The following is a 21791-nucleotide window of genomic DNA, read 5'->3' on the forward strand; positions in this document are numbered from 1 at the left end:
GATTCCTAATCTCAGTATTATAACGTATGCCTCTGCATTGAAGAGTGTGTCAGAAGAGTGCAAGCTGACCCAGATCACTCAAAGAATTTAGATCGTTCTGTCAGTCAGATCAATTATTCATAAAAAGATGTGTTGCATGCTTATGTGATATGCCAAAGACACAATATAGATGGTTGCATCTTAATGGCCAGGACAATGTGCAGAACTAAGTGAGCAAAATAAGTAGTCAGCACTTGTGAAATCAGGGTTAAATTAGAAGTCATCCTCCCCCCTTTCTTCTTCTTCATCTCTTTAATTCTGCTGGTTTTCAAAAAAGTGTTAGGTGAAATGTACCCAGGTGAGTGGGGACAAAAAGTTTACCAAAAACAATGTTATCTAATCAAATGCTCAGTGCAGCCAGTAAGGGACTCTTGTGTTTCCCTTCAAGTTTTGAGAGTCAAACTAAAGTAAAAGTCAATTACTGTGTGTCAAAGTCAAATTAACCTTAAGAATTATACATGATACTCTCAGATTACTCCTTACCTCTGTTTTACCATTGGACCGCTTTCTTTAAAATTGCATTTTAAATACATTATTTCGTTTAAATAGTTGTTCCATATTTACCAGACCCAACAGTATTTTTACAACTCTAAGACATTAAAAAAAAAAAAAAAACGCCCATCCTCTTGTTGACAGATTGATGTCTAATTCCTCACGCAAGGGGGCGCTGTTACTCTGGATGAGGACTTTCTGCCCGAGTCTAGGTTCAAGGCATTAACGTGAACGTGTTGTATGTGTGTGGATCCAGTGAAAATTACCCAGAGACGGACTAAGACATCTTTTGACCGTGCCAATGTGTGTGGCCTATAAATACGTGATATTAATCCAGTGGAATCATCTCATGGACAAAACCGTTTATCGAAAATGAGGGAATAAGCGGAGGAGACACACAGCGAGGCTCGTCTGCAGCAGCTACCGTTTTGTTGGACTGCGAGTGGGATCACAGCTGCTGGCTACGAAAATGTCGAGAAAAATAGAGAGCAAGCACGGTAAGTCCTGCCTGGCTAGATTCAACCACACTGCTCCACCTCAGGATACTGAATAACAGTATTCCTCAAACGGGGCGCAGATAGATAAAATGTGGGGGATATGGAGAAATACTGGAATTATGGAGGTCCGGATAATGCAGGATAAATGTGTACAGTGTAAATGGTGGTTTAATTGGGCCTCGTGGATTGCTCCTTCTCGACTACCCAGTTAAAATAAAGTGTCACTGTATCGGCTAGCTGGTATACGCTAATTTCGGGATTTGGGTACCTTGGGTTAGCTAGCCTGGAAAATAGAACACAAATGTAGTATCACCCCAAAGCTGGCATGCGACTTCACCGGCGTTTCACCTTTCTGTCTGATTTCAGTGGTCACATATTTATCATGGTTTGGTTGTTTGAAAGGACTAGTAACATTTGGGAACAAATCTCAGCTTTCCATTTGGGAGGAAACGCGTCAAGACCCTTTAATAAACCAGCATATGGTTCCCGAAAAATGTCTCTGCTTCAGTAACCATCATTTGAGTCGGGTTTATAAGGGTAGCTAGCAACCGCTAAATATTAGCTTTTCATAGCTAACGTTAGCTGCGCTGATACCTTCTACACTGGAGTTGTTCACGCCCAAGACCGCCGTGTGTGTTTGTGTTGTGTTGATTTCAGTATTGTGCACGTGGCATTTTCTTTTTCGTGGCTGTAACCCTCTTTGTGTCTGCCTGCGTTGCTCATTTTGTATGCAACTAGGAGACAAATGAAGTAGTGCGAAGCAAAAGTATGAGAAGAAACAGGGTGGTCTTGGGAATGCCTTTGGGAGGAAACTTTATACCAGCCAGTTATACTTGCATCCCATTCCACCAGTTGTCCCCCTGCCTCGCTTAACACACAGTTCTGCCCGGTGTTGCCTGCAGTAAATGGACAGACACCAGCGCAGAGCCCTAGTAACAGGCGGGGAGGGAGTGTCATCCTCCACCAGCTCAGTCATTCCTCAGAGGCGTAAAAGTTTCCGATTCCTTGCGTGTCTTCAAGACAGATGACTACATATGGTCACAACTAAATAAAACTCAGAGGCAGGGACGTTTTTGAGGATTCTGCTTCAGATACATACATTACTAATCTATTGCATCTCCATCCTCTTCAAGAGGTGGCATTTTAAGGGGTCACTGATATGCTGCACATTTGTCATTTTTGGAGTTTAGGCCATGTTCGTTTTTGTGACACTATAGAAATAATGTTAAAATAAGTTGATGAAATTTTTGGTTGTAAGTTGCTACCGTTCATACAGATCTGTATATGTAAGTTTCCTTTATTGTGACCATTTCTAATATATGGCATTTTTGTACTTTTACACTGGCTTGCAGGAGAAAGAGCTGGCAGACTTAACAGCACTAAAAAGCTCCCTGCAGCAGCAAGAACCTGAATGTCGAAAAACTTTTCCTCAAAAAGAGAAGAGAGTGTGTAGAAGGACTGGAAATAAATTTTGTAAAGGTCATTTTTGGGGACTTCACCAAGGGAGCCAGTGTTAAAACCTTACAGGTGATAGTGGATTCAGCTTGTGCCTTGATGAGCAAAATAATGAGGTGTGAAGATTTTTGCACATAGTTATGTTCATGGGTTAAGTTTAAGATTGTGATATGCTTACCGTAGCACACAGTTTGTGTAGGTCTAGCCATGCATACATGGATGCCAGGCTCCAGCAGTAGAGATATAGCTAGATTCACCAGCTGCATCAACATACTCCCTAATCATCATGGTTACAGGGTCCCAAAGTCACTGCATTTTCCTCTCCAGGGAGGTGAACACCCCACAGTGTTACCTGTTGTGTGGAGTTAAGGATGCTATATCTGAGATGAAGTATGTGGTGGATTTATCTGTTGTAGCACCGAAGCCCACTCAATACAGACCCGCATGACTTCACCGCTCAGGCAGCCTGCACTGTTATCCAAAAACACATTCAGTGTTATGTGTTGTTGCCCAAAAACTAAGAGCAGCTGACAGTCAGACTTGCATCTCATTGCTTTCCTTAGGGAAATGAACTGGGTGGAAAAAAATGGAAATTTGGGAGTGTGTTTTTAGTTAGCTATAACGTGTATGGACTTTAAGCAGGAGGATGCCAGAGTTGTTTGACTGTAAAATTCAGCAAATGTGTTTAGAGCTGGAATCTGAAGAAGCTAAAAAAATGTTTTTACGTGTGCATGATGTGTTAAATTATACCTGTGTCACCTCATCTTAACAGCTCTAGGTATCTCTATCTCGCTTTCTATTGATAACGATTACTATTGCACTTCTCTTTGTACATTGCTGTTTCGATTTTTAAACTATTTAAAATTTAACTAACTTATCTACATTTCTATCTACATTTAACAAACCATACATTTGTGTTGAAGACTACAAATGTGTAAATGATGTTCTTTAAATTGCAGTTTAGATGATTGTTTTTACTGGTGGTGAAGTAGCATCATGTGATATTTTCTGAGAGATTTCCAAACTCTAGCTGTTGGTGCCATCACTTAAAAGAATCCTAGATAGATTACAACTTTGCTCTGAACCTCCTTCAGCAGATTATAATGGTGAGTGGTGCACTTCATCTTGTTTTTCTTGTCTTAAAATTATCAACAGACTGAAGAGTTCAAAGCACTAAGTTGTATTAAGATCTTCTGAATTGATTCCCTAACATCTTGGCTGGCATGGTGGAGCTTCACATTAGTCTCAGCCTGTTAGCTCAGTTTTTTATTTATTTGTCATACCCCAAATTTACTCACATTTAGCCTTGGACAGGTCTTCATTTTGGACCCAGTTTGTAAACCATCTGTGTATTCATTAAGTTTTTTCTTTCAGTACATGTCAGAGTTTAACCCAACTTTTCTCATTTCTGTTTTTCTGTAGTTGGTTTTCCACTCCAGATAGTATCCCCCTCACAGATCAGTAGATCAGCTGTTATTCATCGCGTTACATAGGGAAGCTGCAGTAACACTTTCAGCCTTTGTGTGATTGTAGAGTGGTTACTGCTGTTATTTTTGTGACAAGAGTGACAATACAGTTAAAAAATCTGCACATATATGTATATTTTGGAGTTATTCTAAAGATTTTACAGAGCTCAGCTAAAGACAGCAGAGAGGACAAGGAAGTGTGTTGGTACATACATGGATTTAGTGTTGCTGTAGCATAATTATTGTGAGGTTCACAGATGAGAATTCACTTTGAACAATCTGCATTTAACCATTTATTCACTCGCCCGTATAATAAAAGATTAGCTTACTCAAAATCTTGACTGGGACCAAATAAAAAAAAAAAAAACTCTTTAAAGTTGAATATTGAAAATACATAAAAGAAACATTGTGTAAACAGGAAAGCTTCATTATTACTAGAATCTTTTAGTTAGTTTTTAGAATTCCATTATTTCATTATTTATATATATATATATATATTTAATTGCATGAACTGTACTCTCCATTGTTGGATGGTAGCCTCTTGTTACAATAAGACTTTTGGAGATTTTTTGTTTTCATAAAAATAACATGTTCATGCAACAGCACAACATTTTTAAATGTATTCTGATTTTGTCAGATGACATTTTATGATAATTCTGCAAAGTTTTTTTTTTTCTTTACATCTTTTCTTACTCTCCTTATGCATGAAAGTTTTGCACATTTTCACCTGCACATAGTGTGTATTGTTAGATTATCATTAAAATATTGGCTTGTAGTGCAGATTAATTTAGTTAGGCAATTTATAGGCTTGTTTCTTACTAATTTCTGTAATTATTAAGCTTCTTTATTTCACTATCACTGTTGGAAAACTTGTGTTTTTATTTTCCCGTTAGGGACTAAAATTGTGACACCATCGTTTTTGGCACGTCAGGGTTGGTAACAAAATCGTGGGAGTAGCACTGTTTTATAATTAGCTTGTGAACTCTTCTCTGACTGGACAGTCAATGGTAGTAACCAGCCACAGCGGAACTGATCTATCAACTTCTTATTTTAGACTTCCTGCCCCCCTGCATAGTGTGGGAGTGTGTATCTTTGTGTTTACCAATGAATGACTTTAGCTGCAATGCAAAGAGTTTACTCTCAAGCATTCCTAGAGTTAACGCTAAAGTGTAAGTTATTTAGGTGGCTTTGCGTTTGTGATGTGATGACTGCAATGCTTCAGACTGAAATATCCTCTGGTGTGATGTACAGAAATAGCAAGCCATGCATGCTTTAGTCACCAGAACTCTGAGCAAGAGCTAAAGTTGTTCTGATTACAAAAGGTTTCTCCAGACAATTTGGTTTGCCCACATTGCTGATGAGTGATCCCACTGTTGCACAGGGCAAGTTCTAAGTCCTGGTTTGACATGCTGCAATTTTGAGGTTTGATGGGAGCAAGCATTCTACCCTCCCTCTACCACAGAATGAGAGGCCTGCTGTTCCTCTATAGGTTTAGCTGTGGTGTAATTAGATTTTTTTTGTGTGTGTTCTCTGTATGGGAAAACAAAAAGGGGGAGGGAATGGAGCTTAGAAAAAGACAGAAGGGTGGAGAAAGGTGGAGTGCTGAGAGGAATTAAGTCTCTGCATAGAAGGAGAATAAGGTAGAGAAAGGATGGATTACACGTATGGTAATGACCGGGCAGAGGCAATCGATGAGAAGTGGAAGGCTGTATCTGTGAAGGCAATCAGGCCTTTGTAACATGAATATTTTCAATGCTGTTCTGCCTTCAGCATCTTCAGCATCATCATCCAAGGAACTAAAGACGGGATTGCTTTCAGAGTTCTCTTATGTAACTCAATACAAGATCTATTTGCGGGTCATATTTATATCTCAACTTCTGTCTATGCTTGAGACTGTGTTTTCAGAAGTGTTGTTAACATTATGCTTCATTTGGGCTCACTGCTGTGTGTTGACCTACATGCTCGAGAGCAGGTCGTTTATTCCTGCAGGTGGCCTGCTCATTTCCCCAGGTCTGTTGGTTATGTCCTCAATCCAGGTTACTGGAGGTTGGACCCTCTGCAGGACTACTGATTACACCTTTCAGTGTTTCCCTCAGACCTTGACTAGGATTATGGGACTTTTTCTCTCCTTTTTTTGCAAGAGCATTTATTTTTATTTTTAGAAACTACTGATTTAAAAAAAGAGCTTGCTTTTCAGTTCCTCTTTAATTTTGTCAGCGCTATTTATGGATCTTTCCTCCAAAGTAACATGTAAGTGTAATGTGAATGAGTCAAGTGTGAATGTTCATGATGACCAGATAGTTTATGACTAACTCTCAGCAGTTTCACAAGCCTGACCAACAAGTCTCAGCATACAGAAAGTGTAACCATCAATATCGTCTGGACCGATCATTGTGTGGACTAAGGCCTCTTGAATGGGAAATATAAACTGGAAGAGTCAAGTGTCCTCAGAGGATACAGACTCCTCTCTACAGGGAGATCTAGATGAGGACACAGGTAAAGACAACTCCATTATACACACTACTTATGATTTATGCAGATTTCATGTAAATGAAATGATTATTATATATTGCTGTTGAGTAAACAAAGTCTGGAAACTGGGGAAAAGTTGTTTAGTAATTTGGATTCTATTTAGATATAAATGACCAGAATGGGAAAAAATGGGATATACATTTATTTATTGATATTATTTGCTCCAATAAACAGACATATATTAAAAAAAAAGTACATGAAGGTTTACAAGGCTTTCGACAAAAAGTATTTCCTAAACTGTGTTTCACTTGGACAGTTGTATCATATCCATTTATGCAACAGTTTTTATGAAATTAACGCAAACTCATTGTTTTGAAGGTTGTGTACTTATTTGTTTAAGACTGCTGTTGCCAGTTTTGGAGCTTTCAAGTAAAATGGGCTCACTGGCAAAATGAAATGCATGAGACATTCCTCACTGTGCTTTTTGTGTCATGTGGCTTTATGAAAAGTGCTCATTTGCTCCACTGATGCCTTGGGTGGATTCAGCTTGAGGAGGTTGATATGCAGGCCTTCTATCACAGGCTGCTTCTTTGCTTTATCACATCCAGATTCGTAGACAGGAAGCCATAGCTACCCTAACCTGGCTCAACAGGTGAGGATCTTCCGGCATTCCTGGATTCCAGGGGTTTTAATCCTGTTGCAGAATACAAAAAAATGTCATTGGTTACACTACGCTCCCTGCTTAGCTTCACCATGGTAGCTGAGCATGTTTGTTGACCTACGCTTCAGGGATAATTCTACTTGATTTATTAATGTTTGTTGTGAGCTTGTGTTTCCCCATTATGCTGTGTGAAGTGATCCATCCTGGTGAGCTGGTTGCACAAAGAAGCTCCTTAATCAAGGTAGTTGAGTCTATCATTGTGTAATTACACAGTGCAGATTGCCATAATACCTTGTTTTGAAAACAGTCTATGGTGTGCTCAGCCCAATAAATCTGTTCATTTTAGCTTAGTAGAGTCAGTGTTTGCATGGTTTTGAGCATTGTCTGTCTGGCTTGTCTGCTCAGTCCCAGTAGCCATGCTGGCTCTCTGTGGGGATGTGTGGGGTTAGTAATATGTTTCAAACAGATGCACTGAATGGTGTTACAGATCAGGACGTGTTAGTGCAGCTTTAGATGAGCTGGCAAAGCTGCAGAGACTTTGCAGTTTGTTTTACCCCAGGAAACTTAGAGAGCACAATTCTCCCCCAAGTTTTATTCCATATGTCATGGGCCCATCCTTTTACCTCCTTCCACTTTTTACAGGCATATGTAATGAAATTCTGCTGAAAGAAAACTACATTAAAAACTACAAAAGTACAATTTGACTAAACTTTTAAAACATATAAAAATACATTAAATATTAATTGCATTGCTCTTTTTTTCAGTGCATACAGCTTTTTGCTAAAGTGCAGTTATGTTTAATAACAGATACTTACTGGCTCCAAGCCTTGGAGTTGTTCTATCTTTTCATACTGATGTAAGGTAATTGCATCTAGTGAAGAGATGTGATGGTAAAGTTTGTAAGAAGGTGCTAAAAGTAAACATAGATGTTCTGAGAACCACTGGTGAAATTCAGAACATAGCCTGTGACAACCTTTCAGTTCTTGTTTTCCAGTGATTTTTGACAGCACTTACGTTTCTGTTTGCTTAGATATTGAAACACCTGTTTTGGTATTTTACTATATAATACTTGTTGTGAATGTTTTGTTATTCACTTTCACATGACAGTGTTTCAAATATATTAACCTAATCTACAATACTGTGTCTAGTTTCAAACCAAGAAATCAAACATATTGTTTTCTGCTCACTTACTTTTATATTACATGCACTACACATACAATACTTGATAACACTAAGGCTGAAGAATAATCCAACCTGTCTGCATTTGTTTTTTTAAGAACTCAAAGTCATGTCAAAGTTAGGTGATCGGCAGGGACAGAGCAGAAATAGTTATGGGTATTAATATTTCTCAAAGCAACAATCATATTGCGGAAACTGTGGTGATGAAGACAAAGGTTTTGGATCAGGTTGGGCCTGTATGTGGTTATGTTTGTTAGATCATTGCGAACCCCAAGTGACCTGGCTGGGTCAGTGAGCTGGCATACAATAAAGGGGATGTCCCACAGTTGCTGCCAGTTTCCAACACCAGTCTAAATCAGGAATGGAGAGAGAAGTTGACATTGCTAGCAAAAGAGTCACTGTTGTTGTCAAGGCAGATATGAGTTTGTGTCAATGTGTATGTGTGCTTGCTTAGTTGGGTGCAGCCCTGATTGTGAAACCTTGTTTTGGACCCAGTTACAACCCCCCTCCCTTTTGGCTCTACTCTTGTCTTCTGCAAGGATAAGGTGCCCCTTTTCCGATGGTGTTCATGGAAGCCACGTAGCCAGTCAATAAGGGTGTGGGAGTATTTAAATAGCTAGACTACTAGATTGGGGTGAGCAGGAGGAACTGGGGCTTGATTCCTTTTTATCATAACCAAAACGGTAAATGATAAGCTTGTATCGTGACACACATGATGTTTACTTCATCAGTGACTGACTGAGTCTGTAGCCCCTTGGGCAAAGTGAGACTTACTATTGGATTGTGTCAGCCTGACCCACTTCTTCTTGGATGCTTCTCCTCATCCTCAAAGGGTGAATGCGCTTTTTAAATGGCAGCAAAGTGTGTAACTCTGTCAATTCATGAGGTTCTAAGGGAACTATAATATACAAAATATAATATTCAAGTCATATTCATTTAAGATCCACATAATTTTTTGCAACAACACTTTATTTAATTAATCTTTCTATGAAACAATTATTTAGTTGTTTGAGGAGTTCTTGCCAGTATCTTCTGTTGTTTACTCACAGCTGGAAGTGAAGGCAAAGATGAGCACAGCATAATGCAATAAACTCATCATCCTTTTCTTCATAGTATTTTAATATTAATTTTGTCTGTGCCTTTTTTTCCAGTTGTGTGATTTACAATTTTTACCTTGACTCTTGGCCTGACTAATATGAATTTTTTTGTCCAATACAGATTCCAATATTTGGCAGAAAAATTTTTATAACTGATAATCTCATTATTAATTAAAAAAATATTTATTGAACCCCTCTTTTGGTCTCAACGCTTACAATAACAAATATATTAAGTGCAGGCAAATATTTTACTGTTTAACTTAACAACAGAGAGGAATTTTCAAGTACAAAAACATGTAACAAAGCATTTATATAATAGGATAGGATTTATATAATCTTTATATTACAATAATTATATACTATTATAATTCCTTTGCCATGAATTCATGACTCATATGAACCAAAATAAAAACCAGACGCCTTTTCTCAGATGTGAAAACATGTCATCTTTGACACAGTTGCATTTGTATAATGGTCACAAATAGTCTGGCTCTTATGTTACCCCACAACAACACCCACAGAGAGTTTCTGTTTACAGTCTGTGTCACGTTCTAGTATTTTCTGACAAAGTAAAACGTGACATCATTACGGTTGCTGAAGACGGAGTGTAATGTTAATCATTTTAACTTTTCCTCTCTGTGTTCACATTGCTCCTCAAATCGACACGCAGTTGACGAAGTGATTAACGGTCGCTATGTATTCTTAAACATTTTGTACAGTTTTTTCACCAGTTGCCTTGTGGCTTTTAAGATTTTAGCTAACGCTATGCTAGGTTAAAATAAATACAGCAACTTTATTGCTAACATAAATAGACAGGGAGTATCTTCAGCTAGGTTAGCACAACTTTAGCAATGCAACGTAAATGAAAAGCATGACCGGTGCATTGAACCATGAGTCACTATCATGACACATGACAGAGTTAAACTGAAACTGGAGACATGTTGAGTCATTCTTAATTTCACAACGTCATTATAAGCTTACCTGTTGGCAAGCTCCACTATGCCCACTCCTGTTATGTTGCCTGGTTGTATCTTATTCCTGTAGCTGAGGATTGGAATCAGAGCTCCATCTATTGGGCAAACAGCGCAACAACATCATTCTCACGACTCCGACACTTAACAGCATTTACTGTTTTATGATAAATTAAGAATATATCAGCATTTAATCGGCAAAACTCCAGCCGATGATGATTATTTTGAAAAGGTTAAGATTTAATCTGCCACCCGATCAGTCGTTCCGGCCCTAATCACTAGCTGTTTTGCACATGTAAAATACTAAATAAGAGCACTTGCAAGTTCACAGTAATATCTTTTTAAGTGCCATAAACAAAGCTTATGTGTGAAAAGAGCTGATCATGTCTTATAACCATCTATCAGTGTGTGGTGGGGCATTTTTCTAAAATGCTGCCCTCTACCTGTATTTTTCTGGGTTCTCTTTTTTTGCTGTGTTTAAGATGTTTTTAGGTTCACACATTAAACTGTCAATGTGTAGTCAGTTAAAAGTGCAAAGTCTACAAAAAGTAGCAATGAATTTAAACAGCTTTTTTCATATTTGCTGTAAAACAATCAGTTCTGCATAAAGTGCCACAGCCTGACTGTTACTTTTTCTTTCTCTGTATTTCTTGAATGCCACTGTCAGCTCCACCCCAGACAGGAGGAGCCGAAGTGTGAACATTAACTTAATCATAATCTGTAACACAAAGTGCTTCTTCTTTGACATTGTTATAAACAACTGCTGCTTAACTTTGTGAATATGTGAAGATGAGTTTTGATTTTGTGACAATCTTTCATCCAAGCCTATTTTTCTAGTGAAGCTGTGAAAAATGCAGAGTTCAGCTTGCAACAGGGAATTTGAACTTTAAAATGTATTATTCATTGTATTATGTGGCGTCTGTCTGTCCGTCCAGCCCAATGCCGAGTTTGTGCACAGAGTGTCAAGAGGATAACAAGTACCCTGCTGTACAGACAAGATCAGCTTTGTACAGCACTCTACAGGAGGAGAGTGGTACCATTCCTCACTGCTTGAGGCCATTTACTGTTGCCTCTGCTGCTGTCTCTCTGTATCTGTCTCTGTCTTGCACTCAGCAGTGAAGTGATTGGTTCCCTTGTGGCTGTTTGTCTGTGTGTAGGATCAGTATCCTATCTCAAGTGCTTTATAGTGCTTGTTTGCATTGTGTTCTCTTGGCAAACAGCTGCTTGATCACTGAGGACTCTGAATTCAACTCAGTATTTTGAGGGTTGTTTTTCTTTTATATGTCACAGTGTCTCTTCTGATGCTGCTTGATGTTACAGATACTGACAAGCTGGGTATTTATAGCACTTTGTGGTCCTTCAGTCTGTTGGTTTTACCCAAGGTGAACCTGCTGCCTGTCAGCCAACATGTTCTCACTACTGAAAGATTTACTTTAAGCTGTGAAGTATGCTAAAAAAGAAAATGCAGCAAATCGCTGTAACCACAAGGTCACCTGAAGGATCTGGTTGCTTTAAGTCTGTTCATGTCAGGTGGTTGTGTTTCACTGGAAGGTTCTTTGTCTTGTGTAGGTTTCTGTCGGTGACTGGTTCTGCTAAATGAGGTACGTTGCTAGATGGGAAGTTGGAGAAACAGATGTTGAGTCCTGGCTGGTCTGGACTGAAAAGAGGGAGTGGCTCTTAACGATGGAGACAGGGGACAGGAAATCATACCAATGGCTTTGGCGTCAGTAGGGAAGGAACAGGAGGGGTACCCAGGATGGTGTGTATATGTGTGTGTTGTGATTTCCCATTTTTAACACTTTGCATCAGACAAGCGTATGGCGCCCTTTGAGTGAAATTTGGTTAATGTTTGCCACTCATTGTTGTAGCCTTCTCAGGACAGGGATGCATTTTTTATTTTTATCCATTTATTAATTCTCAGCTCATTATTTGGTCTTCATAATGTTTGGAAAGGAAATCAATAAACTTGCATCTGATTTCATCATTCTACATGTTTTGGCCAACAATCACTTGTCCCAATTTTTTTTTTTTCTTTTTAAATAAGATGAAGAAAAACATCAAATGATAAATATAAGGGATTCATTTTGGTAAACGTTTAAAATTTGTGTTTGAGGGAAAAATGTTTTTAGAATTTAACTTTAGACCCCTTACAGGTTTGGACTGTAATTTATAAGCTACCTTGGGGCACATTCACACCAGCCTTTTGATATGATTCAAAGTCTGTTTGCTTAGAAAGTCTGCTTCGTTTTGGGTAACGAAACTGGAAATTCATTCCAATTCAAAGTAAAGAAGTATGTCTTACAAACTTTTCACAAAGTTTTTTACCACTTAGCCAAAGCTAGGTCCAGATTCGCTCTTCTTTACCATCTTTTCTGATCATTTTGTTAACTGGGTTACTGTGGTTACTATCAAATCAACAACCAGTTCAGCTCAGAGTGGAATAAACCAGCTTTCTCTAAAAACTTGATTTCAGTTGTACAAAGATGACATCATCCAACCAGTGTCTGTACATTTCCAGTGAACCAAAATAAGAAGTTTTTCCTAGTAATCCAGCTCACCAAGTATACATGTAGTGATTCATGTCTTGCTGTTCATTCGATCATAACGGGAGGGGTCTAGATAGATCAGAGGCATACATGTATAAGTGCACACATACATATCCATTTATATACCTCTCATTTATCTTTTTATGTTAAGTGGCAAGTATGAATTTACTGGTGACTAAAGATCCAAGAAGGTCTTGGTTTTTAAATGTAGTTTAGCAGTAATCTAATTCTATAGTACAAACGTCTAACTTTTTATTACCATTGTGCAATTATTAGGGGCCGGAGCCTGAGCAAAGACACTGTTATCATTTTTCCAGCAATCAAAAGAAGGACTTTTGATCGCAAAGCTGTTGTTACAGTTTTAATATCTTTTGGTAAGTTTCCAGGTATAAAAACAAATGGTTCAAAGCATAAGTCTATATTCAGACATATGTAGTTTGATTTCCTTTTAAATGTTTTTCCAATCCACATGGTGCTATTTGTTATTGTGTGTCCCTTCTTATAGGATCGAGTCCAGTCTTTGGCTGGAATAATGACATTTGTCTCTAATTCCCATTTTGCTTTGTTATTGTCTGACATTATCGGTTTTAGTTTCCTTTAAAGACGTTGTATATGTGTGGAATAAATTTATTTTGATAGGTCTTAATTGCCAGCATAAGAAAGTGTTCTAATTTTGATGGTAGTGAACATAATTTATTGCAGACCTGCCTCTTCATATTTTTAAAACCTGTCTAGTTTACATGGTAGAAAAGCATTGTTGTGTGTGATCCTCACTGCTCTAGATACTCACAGTAGGAGTCTGAGGTCTTTTCTAACTTGTAACCATGTTTTAAGTGTTTTTAACTCATACGTTTCTGATTTTGTTAAGCTTTCTCATTTTTATGTCCACCCAAACGTCAAGATCAGGCCATGAAACTGTTGAAACGGTTTTGCTTTCACTGTTTGCTTTGCCACTCCTATGATCGGGTAATTTTTCACTAAACTACAAGCAGAAAATAGATTATAATGTTCTACCAGACTGTTGTGTGTTTCTTTTAATGATTCGTTGGCAGCTCAGCCGTTGGTGCCATTGCTAAAATAAGTCTGGTGACTTGGGGGTAAAGTAGCCAATATAAGCAACAGCTCTTAAACGCAGAGAAAAGACCTGACACAAAGCCCAGGGTTTATGGAGTCAGTGTGAGGTGGAGGAATTACTACATGAGTTTTGCATAGAGCATAAAACTGCAGGTTGACTCTTAAAGTTTCTTACTGTGGTATTTAACCAACCTTGGCAAGTTCAACATGTGACTTGTGACACAATTTACCTAAAATAGTAATAAAGACCAACTGCACACGGAAAATTTATATTAAAGAATTAATTTGCCCTCTTCACTCTCAGTTTGACAGGTGATAGTTTGCTCTGCATGTTTTTGTGGGTTCTTGTTATTTACTTTATGCACTGTCATATAATTATAATGTACTTCAAACAGTTTTGAGTACCTACAGTTTAAAAGGAGGTAAAACCTGCAGAAAAGAGGTGTGGAGTGAAGTGAGTGGTTCATTGTGGGCCCATGAGCAGGTCAGTGTGAGCTGATGCAGAGCTCTGTAATGGGTCGGGTAAAAAAAATGCTGTTTTGCGTGTAAAAATGACATAGGATTAAATAACTTTCATGGGTGGAGGGTATTTAGCACATTTGCATCATGGGTGAGAATATGATTTTTTTTTCTCCTTTTTTCTTTCTAATTTTTGAGGACATGAATAGTGTTTTACTTATTAGCTGCTGGGGGCACCTTTATTGTGAAGCCCTGCAAGAGTATTTCCAAACCTTGCACTTACTTCAAGGAATGTTCTCACCATCGTGGTGTCCAGAGCAGCCAATGAGAAAGATTTTTCTGCTGCTGCTTATGTGATTCAGGAACGAAGAATCCTGCTGAAACCAGGGATGGTGGATGATATCTTGTTTATGCACTGCAATCTCCAAATCAAATTAATAAAGCCCCCCCCAAGTGGCAAAATAACAGATCATAGGTAGGAGCCTAGTGGTTGAGTGCAATATTATTCACATTAAAATAAAATGTTAAGAGTATGTTTTGCTTAAAACCTTCAAATATATTTACTGTTTTGTTGTCTTTTCCTTTTCTATTGTAAATGACAACATTCAACCTCTTGTCCAGATTTCACAGGGAGATGTCCGGTGGTAACGGGTTTGGTTAAAATTGGTCCGACGCAGAACTCTGAGCTGATGTATAAATTCATGAAAGAGACTTTTGAACTGTCTTTCTTAGGGCTAGATTTAAAAAAATTGATTATCGATTTGAATCCATCCATCCATCCATCTATCTTCTATACCGCTTCGTCCATTAAGGGTCGTGGGGAAGCTGAAGCCTAACCCAGCATTTACCAGGTGAGAGGCAGGGTACAGCCTGGACCGGTCACCAGTCCATTGCAGAATCGAATCAAATTAAATAAATTCATTATCGTTTCATAAAACTTGGAGATTGATTGGAGACCGCAGGCTCTAATATTAGGAGCTAATGCTAAGACCGCGGGCGCTGCCATGTTCCACAACAGGAAGTGATGTCACCACAAAATTATGTCACATTTCCTCTAGAACTGGTTTACACTTCATCCTTTTATCAAAAGTAAACAGTCTGATGCTATTTATCTGATTTACATGACCACATGTCATAATTGCTCTCTGTGTCTACGGCAGTGAGCACACACACTCAGACACATGTGCGCACACACAGGTTTCTGTCAGAGGACAGAGTGCATGGGTTGGAAAACACGCCAACCAGCTGAAAATCAGACAAAAATATGAGCGTTTTCTACATTCTTTTAGGCAGCTGAAGATGGAAGCATTTTGCTCCAGTGAGCGGATGGAGTATTTCTCTTGCTCCGGTGTAGCATCACGGTCGTCACGGGAACGCGCACAGCTGAGCAAGCTGAATCTACATCATTGTAGAAATTTCTGTGTCGTTTTATGACTTTAAATGGATCTTTAGTAGGTTTCATTAACATCAACACAATATCTGAGATATGAACTTTAGGAATATTTAGAGCGACTCAACAGAATAAAACTGCTTCATCAGGACATTTATCACAGCAATTTTAGCTCTGAATCCGGGGAAACACGGTATTGTTATGGTATTTCAGAAATAAATGTAGATGTGTCAGATCAGACTATTACAGTAATCTGATCAGTCCCACACAACTGGTTTTGATTATCACATAAATGCACTCAGTGTTTTATAAAAAATACTTATCTTTAATCTTCAAGAAAAAAAGGTGGTGTTACACAATTAGCTATAAATGAATCACTTTTGAATCGAATTGAATTTAATCGAAAAAAGCTGTTGTGAATCTAATCAATCCAGGACATTAGTGACAATACCCAGCCGTAGTCTTTCTGTGGTAATTTTGACCAAAGCCTGTCACATTAATTTCAATAAATCCTCAAGAAATTCTGTAAAGTTGTGAAAAAAGCATGTGTCTTTTTTAAGGTAAATTTCCAACATACCATTGCTTGAATTATGTCTAAGAATATTTGCAAATTGTAGTTTATATCTTTAATACTGAGGTGTTGGAGAAATTTAAACTCTGCATTTAACTGGGAAATGTGTTGGTTGGCTTTAGTCTAAACCTTGTGACAAGTGTGTGTTTATTTTTTTTTTATTTATTTTTTTTTTGGTTTTCTTTTCTTTTTTAGGTGATAATGGGCATCAAAAGCTTCCAGCTCATGTGCCGTAGTCTATGTTCTATTTGTGGTGAATGCCATTGAAACCAAGTTATCCCCCTGCTGCAGTTTTTTACTTGTGGTTGAATAGTTTAGAGGGATTCTTTGTATGCTTGCTTGTTTCTGTCGCTGATGTGAATGCTTGTGTTAACGCTTGTGCATGTCAGTTGTTCATAGAACAATTGAGCCAGCTAGACCTCAGGGCTTGCTGCATAGCTTTCAATGAAACCCCAATGAAGCTCTGTGCCAAGTGCACCCATGAACTAGTTCCATTAGCTTGTCCACTGTCAATAATGAGATGTTGACCCATATTGAAACCATCCGATTTGCAATCTTCCTGCCAGAGAGCAGCGATTATTTCTCACACATTATAAGATCGGTCCCAGCCCACAACTAGCACAGTTTTGTATGATACAGTAGCATGCACAAAAATGTTTTATCAGTACAAATTATGCTATAATGTGTCATCTAAGTTCCTGGAATAATTTGCCTGAATTCTTTTATTTTCTCCAAATGACGTCCAAATGCATTAAAGGAATTTGGTCTTCCCCATTAACACACAAAAACAAGAAGAGAGGAAGTGTGTGGGTACCAACAACAGATCTAGTGATAAGGGACCACAAGTTAGAGCTGCACTACTGGTTGGAAGGCACAAAGAAGCGTAGAGAAAGCCGATTCCAGAAATGATGAAGGCCTTTGGAGGATGAGTTTGTTGGCTTCATACGTCATTGCACAAGGCATTGATGCTTCCACACAATACACAGGCCTGGTGGGCTCACTCTCTGCTCTAACACCAGCTCCAGAAGCCACCATCAAATTTAATATCCACCCTGCTTATAATCAGGTTATATTCCAGGTGTATTCCATAATATAATTTCACTAATACAAATAACGATGCATGTGCCAAGCTGCTACGTGAAATTCCATCCTATTACCCTTAATGTCATTAATTTGATATCCTCAAATCACCCTGTGTGTTAACACATGAAAAGGCCTGTGCAGAGCATGGTCAGTCAAACAGAAACCACTGTGCTCAGGAACTCAATTACAAGTAGCATGGCAGGATTTTGCCGAGCTCATACTAACCTACTGCCCTCCATATCTGCCCAACATCACCGCATTTCATCAGAAAGCATTGTAATTAAGGAACTGAGCATAGCTTGTTCTAACCTCAGTAGCCTTGAGATCAGACATAGTAGTTTTTTTTAAGCTGTGTTATGACTGTAACTCTTGTTTTTGCCTCTTCTGCCTTCCACGAAGATGTAGCAGTACAGCTGTGTGAGTTAGTGTGTAAAATACCCATGCAACATAACGTAAGCATGTCTAAAGGCACATACTATAGATGATGCTCTACCAGATTGCTGTGATTGAATGCTGACTTCAGTGAGTCATTAAACAGAAGCAAAAACACAAATAACAAAACAGATTTCTTCAGAAAAAAAGGTGTGTCACAAAGAGATGAGGCTGGATTTTGTATTTTATGTTTGTGCTGCTTGTTACTTATTGTGGCTTAAAGCTGCATATTTGTATCATTCCTTATGCATGATCTCAGTTCCCCGTAAGGAAAATCTTTACACAGAAGTGAGGAGTGGTGCATTTATGTGATTTATAAAATTGTAACTAAGAGAGCATCTACCTTTTTGTTTCTTTATTCTTTTTTTAAAAGATTCATAAGCTGTACTTACAACTCTAAAGTGACAAAATAGTGAGGAAGTACTTGAGGACTTTCTTTTTTATCTCAAAATGCCATCTCTTGAGTCATAAAGATAATGATTACTCTTTTACAGAGTGGGAATTTCCATTTAATTATTGTGTTATCATTCAGTCTACTGTGTCATGGAAGATTGCACAAAACTCTTCACATCTCCATGTTCCACACAGTCCTAAAGCAAATGACCAAACATAATCTCACCAAGCAGTTATAGATCTGATTTTCTGTTTTGTAATATGGATCTGCATTATAGATCGCCTTTACTGTGTGGGCACGCTCTGTTAATCATGGTTGACTAGGTCGTCTGTTCCCATGCAACCTAGCATGCCTCCTCCATCACCACACTGATATTTACTCCCAACCATTGACCCATGGCTGGTGATGCTACTTTACAGTACCGAAGGGCATGTTTGAGAAAGCTGATGACAGTATGAAATACCAACTCAGGTTGATTTTTATAGCAACAGAGGAGAAGGAAAACAAGACAAAATACACACTTTTGACATGCTCCAACAGGAACATAAAAGAAATTAAATCTTTTGCATTTGTAAAACAAATAACTTTGGCTAATTAGTTTATTACATAAATTAAGCATTCATTTAAATATTAACTAACTTAGAATTTGTGTCATTGGTTAGAAACTGGATACAGTTTTTAATAATCCTTTTGAGTTCAGATGCCAAAGCAGTAATTTTTTTTTTCTTTCAGTGTTAAAGAATACATGGTTCTTGAGTGGGCAGTTAGCATCCATTGAATGAGGTTTACTTGGTAAGTGGTAGGAGTGAGGGAAATGATAAAACTCAGAATGCAGGATTGATGCATCAAGATGTGGACAAGGAGGACTCTAAGTCAGGGATTTCACACTCCAGTCCTCGAAGGCCAAATAAATGGGTCAGCATGTAGAACTTGACAGCAAGCTTTTGGATCCATTACGTTTGAATCAGGTGTGTTGTACCAGGAAAGCATCTAAAACCTGCGGGACAGTGGCCCTTGAGAACCAGAGTGTGAGATCCCTGCTCTAAAAGGATTAACAAATGGATTCACATGCTTAAAGCTAGCATATGGAAGCACTTTGGTTTCTATGAGGTCAAACTTAAATATTTTCAAAGCTTGACAGACAGCAGGAACCACATTGCATATTTCCAGCTGGGAAAGGATGTAGTAGCAATGTCAAAACTTCATCCCAACTTAAAGGGTGAACCAAATTACAAACTCTGCTGCAGCTTTTATTGCTAGTAATTAGTGTCCTTATTTTATCCTAGAAGCAGGGTTTTTGTGTTATGTTGCACACTTTGGAGCAGAGATAAGCATCTATTCTATCTGCTTTCTTAAATGATGTCATGACTTGTTTCAGATCATGGGGATACCTGCGTCAATAAAATATCAAGATTGAGAGCATCATAGTGTGCCACGTTACCACAGAATGCAGATTTTATCAGAGGTGATGGCAGATAGCTTCTCATTTTCATTGATTATTGCTCATCCTGCGCATCAGCAGGATGTTGGTTAAAATTCTGCTGTTCTTGTGAGTGATTCAGAAAATGCTGAGGTCTTTCTTCAGTTACGGAAAGTTTGCTGCTACTTGACCTGTACATATTTGTTTTCCTCTTGGTTCTTTTTTACTGCTGGAAAATATGTTGGCAAATATAACCTTCCAGTTAACAGGCCTCATCTATTTAATTTGTTTTATTAATAAAATATTTTGGAGCAAATTAATTATGGATGGTTACAAATACTTTTCTTTGAAAGCACAAGTGGTCACATGATGAGAAAAACATAGAAGTCCTGTACAGAGAAAAAGATGCATTAAAATGCACCCATAATTAATAACATGACAGCTCTCTTAATCATAACAGAAGAGTAAAGGACTTGATAGTGTTGGTCTCTCTGTGGGTTACTGATGAATGGTATACTGAAAGGCACAGCTTGAAAGCTGTAAAACACACCATAGGACTTGAGCCTCCAATACTTGTCAGATCAGCTGTTAACCATGTTCCATACCAGGACTTCATCACTCCTCTGCCATCCTTGTGCTGCAGCTTTGCCTCCAACACAATGACACAAAGCATCAAATTTCCTGTTGCAAACCAAGGATATAATGAGGATTCCTGCTGAAAACTGAATACAGCCAGCAGGAAGAAACCACTACAATGAAGAGAATAAATAATTCACTAAGCTCTTTACTGTTTCCTGTTTAACTTCTCTCTTTCCTCTCCATTTTTCTCCATGCTGGTTATCTCACGTGCCTCAGGCTCCAAATTCCCACTATTGCACCACAGCAAGCTTTGCCTGTGGAGCAATGATAACTTGGCTCAGCTCTTCCGTATTTGTCATACTACAGTGTAGCAGACAGTTATTCACTCAGTGTCATTTTTATAGACCAATAAGAACTCATTGCAGGTGGAGTCGTGCATAAACAATGCACTAATTATTTAATACAGAGTTGCACTTCTGGCTTTCTCATATTTTCTCAAATTCTCTGGCAAGAAGGAGCATTGAGAAAATTACAATTACACAAATTATAGCTATTGCCTTAAGAAATTGTGAAATTAATCTTCATGTATTTTTAGAAGAAAGCAGTCAGATGTTGGAATAGATGTTTATCAAATCAATTTAATCTCTTATAATTCATTCACAGAAATTATTACTATGCTGCATGTTTTGGGAACAAAGTTAAGTATAAGTAAGGTAAACAAATGATTTCCCCCACCAGTGCTGCCTTGTCTCGCCAACAGTTGGCACAGTGACCTTTGGGACTCTTGTTGCACTCTTGAGTCTGGCAGATCCTGTCCATAAACACACACACTTTCACTGAGAAGAGGTTCAGGAGGAGGTGACAGCTGTGCATGTAACCTGAAGCATGACCTCTGTTATCCTTCAACCCTGTGTTCATCTTTTTCTAATGGGGGAGGTCCAGTGAAGGGTCACCCAGCTGTCCTGTATAGATCACACCTGAAATGAACAAGAACTACATCAGTCTGCCACTCTGTCAGATCGTTGGTCAAACCTGGACAAGCATATGTCGCTACTTATCAGTTGCATTTACTACCAACATCTGGCATCCATTTTGTTTGCTCAGTGTTGAAGTGCATGGCAGGACAAGTACATTAAAGCTAATCTCACAGGTAAAAGAGAAATAAAGTAGTTGTTGTATATCAGGTTGTAATGCCACTAATCAATCTGCCAGTAGTGGCAAATCTCAGCTAATGTTTTGTTTGAATTAATTCCTTTATTATTATTATTATTATTATTAATTATTTATACATACACATATATATATATATATATATATATATATATATATATATATATATATATATATATATATATATATATATATATATATATATATATATATATATATATATAATGTATGTATATGTATGTATATGTATGTATGTATATGTATGTATATATATATATATATATATATATATGTATGTATATGTATGTATATGTATGTATGTATATGTATGTATATGTATATAT

General features: G+C 38.0%; 1 protein-coding gene across 9 annotated transcripts in view; it reads left to right on the top strand.

Moving 5' to 3' along the window:
* Positions 1-726: 726 nt before the first annotated feature.
* Positions 727-21791, top strand: part of rapgef1b (Rap guanine nucleotide exchange factor (GEF) 1b) — a 46712-nt gene continuing 25647 nt past the window's right edge. For 8 of the 9 annotated variants that reach the window (XM_041969718.1, XM_041969723.1, XM_041969724.1 and 5 more), the window contains exon 1: positions 728-1028. In XM_041969718.1, the coding sequence (XP_041825652.1) occupies positions 1001-1028 (28 nt within the window). In that variant the 5' untranslated portion in view covers positions 728-1000. Of the gene's footprint in view, positions 1029-21791 lie in introns of all 9 variants that reach the window. The other variant, XM_041969719.1, reaches the window with a different exon arrangement.

The sequence above is a fragment of the Melanotaenia boesemani genome, chromosome 19 (genome assembly GCF_017639745.1).
Source record: "Melanotaenia boesemani isolate fMelBoe1 chromosome 19, fMelBoe1.pri, whole genome shotgun sequence".
NCBI lineage: Eukaryota > Metazoa > Chordata > Actinopteri > Atheriniformes > Melanotaeniidae > Melanotaenia > Melanotaenia boesemani.